At 37.5% G+C, this 12,317-nt stretch overlaps 1 protein-coding gene across 24 annotated transcripts in view; it reads right to left on the reverse strand.

The window, feature by feature from the left end:
* The window catches only part of mycbp2 (MYC binding protein 2), a 174,870-nt gene that overhangs the window by 62,052 nt on the left and 100,501 nt on the right, over positions 1–12,317 (reverse strand). For 12 of the 24 annotated variants that reach the window (XM_078221613.1, XM_078221603.1, XM_078221597.1 and 9 more), the window contains 11 exons: positions 10,976–11,094; positions 9,939–10,026; positions 9,675–9,724; positions 9,427–9,599; positions 9,181–9,325; positions 7,360–7,566; positions 7,011–7,066; positions 6,793–6,908; positions 5,795–5,892; positions 5,082–5,198; positions 3,479–3,619 (listed from right to left, as the gene is read on the reverse strand). In XM_078221613.1, the coding sequence (XP_078077739.1) occupies positions 3,479–3,619; positions 5,082–5,198; positions 5,795–5,892; positions 6,793–6,908; positions 7,011–7,066; positions 7,360–7,566; positions 9,181–9,325; positions 9,427–9,599; positions 9,675–9,724; positions 9,939–10,026; positions 10,976–11,094 (1,310 nt within the window). The remainder of the gene's footprint in view (positions 1–3,478; positions 3,620–5,081; positions 5,199–5,794; positions 5,893–6,792; positions 6,909–7,010; positions 7,067–7,359; positions 7,567–9,180; positions 9,326–9,426; positions 9,600–9,674; positions 9,725–9,938; positions 10,027–10,975; positions 11,095–12,317) is intronic. The other 12 variants (XM_078221618.1, XM_078221615.1, XM_078221606.1 and 9 more) reach the window with 2 other exon arrangements.

Here is a 12,317-nt window from a genome sequence, read left to right on the forward strand (position 1 = left end):
TGCTCCCCCCAAATCTAACCTCACATTCCCAATAGTTGTTGATTTCCCTAGCCTTGCCTTTCCCATGTGCATTCAAATGACTTCAAGACAGAGTGCCATATGATCCAGTATCCAACGCCCAATTTCCTGCTGAGCATCTTGAGCTTTGAAAAGTATAAACTAAAAGCTGAATACGTCACTAAAGTTAGAACTAACTTGGGATCACCTGGATATTGATGCAGAAAGTTGCATACAAACAATCTGAGACAAATAGAAAAGGGAAGAGAAAAGTATTCCAGAGAAACGAGAACAGAATAGTTAAACCAGGTGAATGAACAAATCACAGTTACAGAGAAACAATTTTAATTCTGCTTTTCTCCATGAATGGGGTGGGAGATAATTAGCATTCCAAAAATTGTCAGATTTATTGAACATTGTAGATTTAAGTGGTACAACATCTTCAATTATTCGAGGTTGACAATAAAAATTTAGACTAGCCGAAACAGGTGAAATTCAAACAGGTGGAAGGAAAAATGTTGAACAGCAAGGTCAAAAAGATTAGGAGAAGAGAGGTTAGTTACAAGTTTTTTTCTAAGTCTGTGTAGATTGTAACTAAGAAAGGGACAAAGTATTTGTATTACTGGGTAAAAGTTTGACCAGGCTGTGCGATGAATCAAATTCAGTCACGAAGGGATGGAATACTTTGAAGTTTTGATAAAACGGACAAGAAAAGACTATGATGAAAAGATAAGTTTCAGGCTATAAAAAAGAGAACCACTGATCAGATAGCAACTTTTATGGTACCCGGTGCAGAAGTGGAAGAAATATGCTGCAAGACCTGAGCACGCTTGCTAACGACTACAATTATTTAGCAAAAACAAATTAAGTACTTTTCAGTCCACTTATTTCAGCACAGCAATATCACTTCTTCAGGAAGTACCTCAAATAAACCAGAGAATGCAAGGAAAGAAAACGGCAAGAGATTCAATACAGTCAAATTTAAATATGAAACTGGGGTGTGACCATCCAAATGGCCTTTAACACAACAGTCACAATTGGTGCATGACATACACAAATTATGCACAAATCCAGGAATTAAAAAAAAACACAAATATTTGAAAACAAATTAAACATTTTTCTTTACAATGCAAATATAAAAATGACTTATTTCACTGCTCCTCTTCCAGGAAAGTTATGCTATACTGGAAAATTCAAGACAAAATCTGTGCCCTCATAAAAAGCAACTTTTATTTGAATGTCCTTATGGATGAAAGCAAAATGTGAAAGCAATTTGCACAAAGTAAATAATAGAGGGAAAAAAAACTCGTCAGTAATGCATATAATTGTTCGAAACAAATTGTTGAAATTTAAAGAAATTCTTGCTTATAAAATGAATAAAGCACAATCTGATTGCACAACACTGAATGTACTAAACTAGTACCTCTCTTTTGACTTTTACTTGACAAAAAACTCAAATGCAATGTAAACCTCAATCTGCAATTTTTGCAGTGTATGCAACACAATCCACTTCTAATCTTGCAACACAGAAGTGCCAATATTAACAAAGAAAGTGGTACGACATGCACACTAGGTACCTGCAATTGGACTGCTGGTAACAAACCAGAAAAATCTGGTTTGTTTGAGAACATCACAATCAACAGTACACCTATTTAACTTTCACTTCAAAACACCCCTGTGTTGCTCATTTCCATTAACCCGTATGCTGCCATTTGTGAACAATTTGTGAGTTCAGATATTCTCACTACCAGGTGTGTTTTACTGAAGATTGCTTTACTGCATGCAAGCACAGTTTAATTTATTGGATGTTAGGGTAAATTAATTCACTTGATGTGCGAACAAAAATTAGTTGCAAAAATACACTACATGCAATCACAGCATAAAAGTTATTAAAATGCAAGATTAACTATATTAATTTTGTTTGTAGCTGATTTGAAGCAGAATATGGATACAATTTAAATTTTCTTCTGTAAATAATTCAGTTTATATTACAGTGAGATATTGCCAAACGTTATCAAAATGCATTGCAAGTATTTTTACTTCACAAGAGAATTTAACCACTTAAAAATACTTGATTCCTTTCCTCTTAGCAAGCTTTTGCACTCCTGCCTTGATTATTGGCACAGGTTAATAGCCCAGGCTGCAGATCACTAAAACACTCTTAGCAGCATTGACCGCAAAGCTACTAGTAACACAATCAAAAATATTGCACTGATCTTTATTACTTCTATTTTAATTTCTGGATTGTATATTTTCTTCATTTTTAATTTCGCAGAACATGGGATTCATAGACTGCCATTCTGCAAATAAGAGTCTGCTGTAGAAACACGTACTACTGGTTGGGGAAGTGAGGGAGGGTGGGGTGGAGAAGAGAGAAGAGAGTGCTTGAATATTGTATTTCTCCATGATTTTTCCTGTTCTACTACATCAGGAAAGATGTGGCATGGTTAGTATTATAGCCACAGTACAAGGTCATATAATACTAGTCTTGAGGAGCAAGAGGAGCAAGGGAATAAGAGGGAGAGAGAAGATGCATTGTCTTTTTTAATCATTTTAAATACAGTCCAAACCCATTTACAATCCCATGTTTTGATTTTCATTCATATAGCCAACGGGTGATTTTCCAATCAAATAGCAATGCATTTACACTACAATTCTGGGAACAAATCAGTTAAGCAGTGTTAAGAATGTGCGTGGCAAATTAAGAATTTTACCTGAGCCTTACAAGTCTGTATTATCCATTAGATTATTAAGGATGAACCTTACTCTCCCCTGCATAACTCCTTTCGTGGTCAACGTTATCTTAAACACCAAATCTTCTAACTATTTTAACAATATTTTGCACAACTGTTAAAATGAGAATGCTGCACTGAAGTAGTCTGCATCAGATGACTCATTGCATAAAAAGGTACTGTACAATTAAGCAGTGATTTGGCTGGCTGGTTGATCAAATGTTTCTTTTAAAATATTCAGTCCCAATGTAGCCACTGGGAAAGAAGTCAGGGCATCAAGTATGCAGAAATGTATTCAACACATCATATCTCTTAATCACTGCTGAATGTCAGAACTTGAGTAAGCAGTTTTTATTAGTGAACCAAGGAATCATCTTTCTTCTCTAACTAAGCAATGTCAGAATGTATGCTAAGCATTATCTGGTTAAATATTGCATTAGTTTTGTGCAGCATTATTTCTCCTGCGTTTTAAATGAAAAAGTCCCTTGATGGAGAGAACATTCTGCCCTTCCCATCAATGAACTTTATGTCTTATTGAAGCATAGCCTCCCAAATGAATGCTCTCTTTTCTTCAGAAATAAAGAAATTACATCATCCAAATTGTAACAGTTAAAAGTTAAGGCTAAAAGATACAAGCAAATAAATTTTAATTAATGCAGATTTTAGTAAATAGTGTGAAACAGTGCTCACAGACAGCAAAGGGGTTAAATTGCCGTAACAGGCATTTCATCATTGGCACCTTTACTTACATCAACAGGGACCAGAAGGCTCTTGCCCAGGTGTTGGTTAAAAGAGAGGCACCAGGCTTCAGTGTAACCATTCATGTTGGGAACATACTTCTTTACAGTCTCATCATTCAGTCTCAGCCATACACCATCATCATTGTGGATCTATGGGAAACAAGCAACAAAAACGAGCCATGCCCTCCTGTAACTGCCCCAGAGCTAAAAAGGACTATGAGGCTCCAGACTAGATAGAAGGTGGGCATCAGAGGGTAGTATTTTAGCTTTAAGTGAATTGGAGAGAGCAACCTTCTTTACATAAATGGCAGACTGATCAGCAAAACAAAACAGGGGCATAATCTTTCACTCAACAAATACAAATAAATGCTAATCTCACTTCTGCTCAAACTGACCTGAATAGATGTGAGGAAAGAAAACCACAAGAACTGCAACACGGTACGTGGAAACCAGTAATGACAGAATGAAGAAAACCCAAAGAAATAAATTACAACACACATTTGTCACACTATGTACTCTGGTGACATTTGTAAATTGTCCTCACTGCTAACCTAAGATTAATGCATTTATTCAGTTTTAATATGTTTAAATCAAAGCACAATTCACCTTGCTTGCTAAATGCATTTAACAAACTTCTAACACCCCATGTGTACTTGCTTTCATTGGCCTTACAATTTTAACCTCATCTGAATAAAATACTTGTTCTTTCTATCTTCCTCCAGGCTAAATAAATCAGTAATTTTTCAATTCACAATGCTGCCCAACCCAAAATGTGAAAAGGAAGTCTTCCATTGCAGTGGCAGTTAAGATAAATGCATGGAAGCTCCATTTTAATGAAGAATCCAATCGCGTTATACTATTCTATTTTTCACCTGTGCATATCATTGCAGATCATCCATTTGTATTTGGACTTAATTTCTATACATAAGAATGCGACAAGTTTAAAATCTTTCAAGTGAAAGAATTCTTCTTGACAACACCATAACCGGATTACCCAATGGTGACAATACATACTCGCAACACCTGAAGGCCTGCAAAACCAAGTAGTCATCCCTATTCTGCATGAACATACAATGAGCTACTATTTTTAGTGCAGACCTCACCTGCAGACAAAACAGAATCTCAAATCCAAGTGATAAGCACTTCCACTCACAACTCTACCAATTTATCCAAACTCAAAAATAACACCCGATTTTTTTTTGGCGACTGCATAGATGGACAGAAATGGTGATAATATTCTTAGGTAAGAGATGTTCCAGAATTTTAAAAAATTAGGACATTTTAAATATATATCAGAATAATCGTGTGTGAAGTGATATATTGTACGGCCTATATAGCAGCAAATTCCTAAAGATGCCCACTTACAGCATTTCCAGACTGCAGCCTCAAAGTTACTTGCATGTGTGTCAAAGCAAATCAAATCAAAAATGAAACTGCATATACAATCTAACTGTTGCTGCAAAAATTACTGAAGCTTGTGATGTACAGGCTGCTCACTTTATTATACTATTGCTGATGAATGTTAACTCTTTAAAAATACTTCCACCACATTTATGCAGAATTTTTTTATTCCTCATCTACAAAACCTCCTCTTAAGTAATGTTTTTTTTACCTCATCATTGAAAGTGATGGTTCCATTGACCTTCACTATGCCTATCTGCTCACTCTGAAGAGAGGGATGGCTACGTATACGAAGCCCTGCACTGTCCTTTGTCACAAATTTGCGGACCTGAGAGAAGTAATGAAACAGCAAGACAAAGATATAAGAAAAAAAGTTGTTCAGATTAAAAGCAATAGATCAAACAGGCAAAACAGTTGAGAATTAAAAAGCTGACACTGACAGAGAGAGATTTATTTGGTTCAAGGAGGAGTTACAAGGGCATTGGCTAATTTTCTGATACTGTAAAAAAAAAAAATTTACACCAGGGACATAATTTTGTTTTATAGTCAAGATCTAGCAAGGCAAACCGATACCCTTGCAGACAAAAGCAATACCTGCAATGCTTTAAGTTTCATGTAGGAGTCGTCTTCAAAATTTGTTAATTTCACACAAGCAGAAACCAAACAATATACAAGCATCGTAAATTATCAAAGTTTGCAAAGATAGCACAGTTGTTAATGAGAATGTATGCATACAATTCCAAAGCAGGAGTTGTGATTTGACAACCTTTATTATTGCAAACACCTGAATATAGTGCGAACACCTAAAAGTCATATTCTGTTTACAACACCGTTACAATGTGAAAACATTGCCAGCAATCTTACTGTAACAAAACTCAGTTAAGCTGTGTTATTTTATTTGCTAATTCACACAAGACACCATACCTTGCTCGGTTGTGGCTCGGCCTTTGGTTTGACCATTTGAGATCCTGGTGGTATCATCCCTTTTGGTGGATCTTTCACTTCCACTTCTAAGCCAGCATCTGTCAAATGAGAGCAAACATCAAACTTCAAGCTAACAGCAATACTGTGCATCAAGAAGAATAAAACAACAAGTCACTCTTTTAAAAATCTTGGGTATTACTTTCTGGAAAGAGGACGTGGAGTTTGAAATTAAGGATTTTTAAATGGTTTAGAAAAATAAGTGATTGAATATAATGGAAGACAACACAACTGGGGCAGCACGGTGGCACAGTGGTTGGCACTGCTGTCTCACAATGCCAGAGACCTGGGTTCAATTCCAGCCTCCGGTCACTGTGTGGAGTTTGCACATTCTCCCCGTGTCTGCATAGGTTTCCACTGGGTGCTCCGGTTTCCTCCCACGCTCCAAAGATGTGTGGGTAAGGTTGAACGGCCATGCTAAATTAACCCTAGGGTCAGGGGGATTACCAAGGTAAACATGAGGGGCTACGGGAATAGATCCTGGGTGGGATTGTGGTCAGTGCAGACTCGATGGCCTGAATGGCCTCCTTCTGCACTGTAGGGATTCTATTCTATGACCATAGAATCAGCAGATAATCAATACAAATGCCTTAAACTGGAAGCAATATCTTCAGTGAAGAATCAGGTTTTCATGCCGTACAACACATTGCAAATGAATTACTGCTGATATAAAAATAGATCCAAAATTGCAAAACCAAAAATCTGCTTCAAATGAATGCTATGTTTTACTGGACCACACTGTGCATCAAACCTGCAAAGTTCCTAGGTGCGAAAAGTAATGCAACGACCAGGAAGATGCATAAAGAGAAGTAAAAAGCAAGCTGAAAAGAGCTTCAAATTTATCTAAAGACCATTTTAAACTATCTTGAATTCCTGAACTGTATTCCTAGATTGTCATTTGCTTGTAGCTATTAATGTAACATGTAACACAATAAATTTACCTGTTTCGATCCCATCTATAGTGACATGGATACTGTAAAGACCTACAGCTCCAGGAGTCCAGTTTGCACTGTAGGTTCCATCATTATTAGCCCGAATTAACATATTTTCACTTGGCCTGAAAAAATTAACCAGTAAATCAATCAATCAATAAAGCCAATACTTTTGGCGATACTTCGGACCAATATTTTTAAGTTTATGTTTGTTGCTTTCATTTTACCTTTTAGGGGTGGGAGATGCAAATCGAAGCTCTTCAAAAGAATAGTTCTCATATGCCTGCGTGAAGAGGAATGTAACATCAGAGCTACAAAGCAAGTAGGTAGTAAGATGGTTCAAAACTGCTAAGGGATCAACTTGCCCATTAAGTCAGGCCAACATGCAGGCAAAAACATGTCACGCCAATTCCCTAAACGCTAGCTTTCCAATTTAAACCAGGCCAGAAAACCAAACCTGAAGGGATAATTACTATATCTCACTGGAGTCAATTATGTGGTCGTAGATCAGTTTAGGATACTTAAGGGGGAAATGGTTTGCGGTGAAATCAAAATATTGAGAAAGTATATAACTACCTTCATCATAGTGATTGCAGTATATCGAGCTTCTTTCACTATCATTGGTTCATAAGTTGCTTCCAGTTTGGGAGATGGCAATCCACCAAATGTCATATCAGTACTTGAAACAGCAACTGGTGGGCTGCCAGGGATACGATGCAGTTTTTTAGTGTTCTCCTGTTGCACAGACTTCTTTTGAGAAAGAGGAACAGCTTTCACCTCAACCTGTAAAGACAGAAATGATCTAGATTTTACACAGAACGTTTTTCTTTTCATTACTTTTGATGGGTACACACACAAGTAGCATTTCAACTGTAAAAACAGCCACCTGAGAAAATTATAAATTTCAATTAATGGCTCAAAGAAATTGCATGCCAATGCCTGAGACTTCATCAGACTTGGCACAGTTTTCATAAGGGGGCCTCTCATTTTGCATAATGAATTCCATTAGAGGTGACTGCTCTGCAGTTTATACTACGACGTTCTCATACTGACAGGGAATTAAACACTCGGGGAGAAATCGAGAAATAAAACTTGGCACCATCTTTAAACTTTGGATGGGATTCCGTGGTCCTGCTGCGGTGAATGGAGATTTGGCCAAATGCCATATTCTCCATCCTCGCTTGCAGTGGCAGTGAGGCACGAACGACCGGAGAATTCCGGCCTTAGCTTTTCCTCCTGTAGTGAGCAGCACTGAGTGGCTGCATTCAAGTTAAAAACAAGCACTTTTGCAGCTTTAAACTGGAAGCTTACATACAAGAAAAATTTATGCTAATTGCGTCAGCCATGCTTAAGAGTCCTAACAGGTTTCTCGGTTTCAAAGTACAATTCACTCTCCCGCCCAAAGAAAAGACGACAATTCCTTTTCTAAACAATCAGACCCCCTAAATGCTCTAAAAAGCTCTAATAATATATCCAATTATTGGACCAATTAGTTTTTAATTCAGCTCTGTATGATCAGTGAACCCAAAAAGTCTGAGTCGTCAAATCAAACAGAGAAACCAGGCTCTCCACCACAAATTCACAATTCCCAGGCCCTCTTCAGTTTCAATCCTGGTTATAAGGGATATCTTCACTTAATGCTGATCAAATTTTTAAAGAGTAAAAAGGAAAACAAAAGGACTGATATAAATCAGCAAATTTAATATAAATGCAAGTATTTCTCAAAATAGGATATTTGCTAATCCTACACTATTTAAAAGTTAGCGGTTTTGAGCAATTATCTCTTTGAATGAGACATCACACAGGTTTATTAAAGACTGTTGTCCTGGATAAATAAATACTTGTGAACTGATGTGTGTTGCATACACACCAATAACCATAATTACATTGTTATCTTTCATTGTAAACGTCAATTTACAAATACAGATAGGGGAACTATATTTGAACAAACTTTCTTTGGCTGCATTTATACTTGATCAAACACAGGCCATCTATATTTATGGCTACACAGATATAGGAACCTGACAGCTTTGATATTAAAGAAGTTTTAGGAAAGGCTAATTACATCCGTAATATAACAGGAGCGCAGAAGCCAGCCACTGCCAGCTTTAAAATACTCATTTAATGAACAGAAAAAAACCCAAGTACTTCAAGAAAAGCGCTATTTGCGACTTTTCAAGCATCACTGGCTCACAGGACCTACAGAAAATTCTCACCATTGAAATTAGGAATTTATATTCAGTACCATAGTGTTTCCCATTAACTTGGACCATCCAGGTGACGATTTCCCAATTCCTTTTAGTACATATGGATTTTTAAATCATATGTAACTTAAGTGTACACAAATTATTAAATGATGGTCATACTTTGATCACCCGTTTCCAGATTACTTTATACCTTCAGGTTTGGAACATGAACTACATCTCCATATTGGTCCTTAGTCTGAACAGTGATGGTAGCAGGCCAGCCGCACCTGATATAGTCCTTATTCAATATCAAGGAAGTTTTCTGAGGATCTGCGTAAGAATCTGGTTGTAGCCACCTAATGTTATGAAGGAAGTGGTAACAGAAATTACAAATAATCTTTAACAAAGGCACCATATTTAAGATCATAATATTTTATGTATTAAATCTATGTATTACCTTGCAAGCCTTCCACCACTGGACCCGGGTAAGCAGGCAATGAAATCTTCTAAGAAAGAATGCTCGTTGCTCTGCAGTTGGAGGGGCAGATTACCTTCGAGTGCCTCCAAGATAGTCGGTGAATGAGACAAAGCAAGGCCCTTTCCCAATAAACCAGCATGGTTTTTACAAACCTGGAAATGGAAGACACAGGTGAGCAAGGTTAAGAAAAAAGATCAGTAATTTAAATGTAGCAACTGAGAGCTCACCTGCAGAGCTGATTCTTCAAGAATTTCAAGATCCTCCTCTAGTTCATTGCCTGCCCAAACAAAGATGATTTAATAGAACAGCAACATAAGTTTGCTTTTACATAATTAGCTTTCACTATTGCTCTTGGCTCAGCTGAAAGATACTAAAAAATAATCAATATACTACTAAAGCCCATTATTCAGCAATAATCTATAATAGATCCAGAAAAACCAATAAGGTCAAGCGAAACGCATATTTTTGACTGACAAAGTAAGCATCCATACCAACAGGAAGTGCAAGGTCTTTTTTCATTAGTGATGCTGCACACATACTTCCAAGGTACGCCAATTCCTTTTCCAACTGTAGGATTCCCTGCAAAACAGACATTTTTTGGCAATTATTTTGGTTTCAACAAATATCTAACTTTTTAAAAAGTATTATGGGAGTAATATTAATGGGAGTTAGAAGGATTATGGTATTTTTCTTCCCTTCAGAAGGTTTAGAAAATAAATTATGACATGGAACTTTACTCCAAAACCATTGATTTTAATTACAGAAGGGGCTTTATGCTGTATTTGATTTGATCTTGGGAATTCTGGATGGCCACAATATGCGACAGAAGTATTTTATTCTGTATGAATGGACACAGTGCAAGGGCAGGAAGGAACATGCATGTGCTCTTCCTGATTCAGGAAGCTGGTGAATAGTTATCAATATTATTGGAAGATAATCCTGTGGGTTTGGCCAGGTGGGATCTGACCATGGCCATCTGATCCCCATCCCACATTCCTTAGTCTCCATCTCTCACTTCACCGAGTCCCATTCTCATCTCTCTTCATTTCCCAGGCTCCCAAACACCCATCCGAGTTTCCATTGCGCTGACTCCCCATCCACTCCACCACCACAAATGTCCCATAACTGCCAACCCTGATCGCTCCAGACACCACGCAGACGCAGGAAGAACGTGCAGACTCCGCACAGACAGTGTTCCAAGCTAGGAGCACAGGACCACCAGGTCCCTGGTGCTGTGAGGCAGCTGTGCTAACTACCGAGTACTCCTCCATGTCTACCGTGTCGCCCAGCCGTTGGACATGGAGGAATACTCAGTAAAATGTATATTTTGCAACTTAAACAAATAAATTCTGATTTGTATTTTTTTTTTAAATTCCCACTTTGGTCAGTATTCCCAATTAATTTCAATGCAACATTTACCGATAAAGCTTTAATTCCTATAAAGCAAAATTGTTAGGGTTTGGCCAGCTCTATTACAGAATACGTTCTGTTGTGCAATACTCCCATCAAATACACTGCAAAAAATTACCTCATCAGGTCCAGGACTGAATTCGTAACCAACAGCAACACACTTGAAGCCGTAAAAACAAGCCTTCTCATCTTTCACATAGTCTGATGCAGTCTCCAAAGAGAAAATAACATCGTTTCCTAGAAAAAAAATCACATTTAAATCTCAAAACATAATTTTGCAAAGTAAAAGGCTCCAATCCCAATACTACTTGCATGTATCAAAATTCAATTAAACAGCACATTTTCGACAAAACAGTAGTCCTCTTCCCTTCCCCACACACCCTCCCACCTTAATTATATTCTGAGGGCACAATTCCACTGAAGAAAACATTTGGTTTTGATGTAGTAGAAGGCTTTACAATATTTTCTCAAAGGAGAATTTTTTCATCTTTGTAATGCAGGGAATGTTATTTCAAAACTCTTAATTAAGGCAAATATTAAAATATTGCAGTTGTACTCAATTCTTCAAAGATGTTTCACTTCAACTGCTGTGATCAATGAAGGCAATAAAAGGAGTGTAATCATGACCATATTATACAGTCATAAAACGATAATGATCTGATACACCAAGTAAAAAGATGCACTGAATTCTAATATTTGACAGCACAGGAATTTGAAGATACAAGGGTGGGTAATAAAATCCTATACACAAAACATTTGTTTTGTTCATTTTTTTAAAAAAATTCCCCATTCCAGTGTTTTAGTTTTACAAAATATCGCTTTGTGCTCCCAACTCTCAACTTTCTTCCTAATCTCTAAGATTAAGATTACGCCTAAGGAGGGCGTAGAAGGTCTGCAGAGAGATTTGGACAGGCTGAGTGAGTGGGCGAGGATCTGGCAGATGGAGTATAACGTTGACAAATGCGAGGTTATTCACTTTGGAGGAAATAATAGCAAATTGGATTATCTAAATGGAAAAAAATTACAACATGTTACTGTGCAAAGGGACCTGGGGGTCCTTGTGCATGAGACGCAAAAACCCAGTCTGCAGGTGCAACAGGTGATCAAGAAGGCAAATGGGTTGTTGGCCTATATCGCAAGTGGGATAGAATATAAAAGCAGAGATGTCTTGCTGCATCTGTACAGGGCATTGGTGAGGCCGCAGCTGGAATACTGTGTGCAGTATTGGTCCCCTTATTTGCGGAAGGATATATTGGCCTTGGAGGGAGTGTAGAGAAGGTTCACCAGGTTGATACCAGAGATGAGGGGTGTTGATTATGAGGAGAGACTGAGCAGATTGGGTTTGTACTCGTTGGAATTTAGAAGGATCTTATAGAGACCTATAAGATAATGAAGGGGCTGGATAGGGTAGAGGTGGAGAGATTCTTTCCACTTAGAAAGGAAGCTAGAACTAGAGGGCA

The sequence above is a fragment of the Mustelus asterias genome, chromosome 10 (assembly GCF_964213995.1).
Source record: "Mustelus asterias chromosome 10, sMusAst1.hap1.1, whole genome shotgun sequence".
Lineage (NCBI taxonomy): Eukaryota > Metazoa > Chordata > Chondrichthyes > Carcharhiniformes > Triakidae > Mustelus > Mustelus asterias.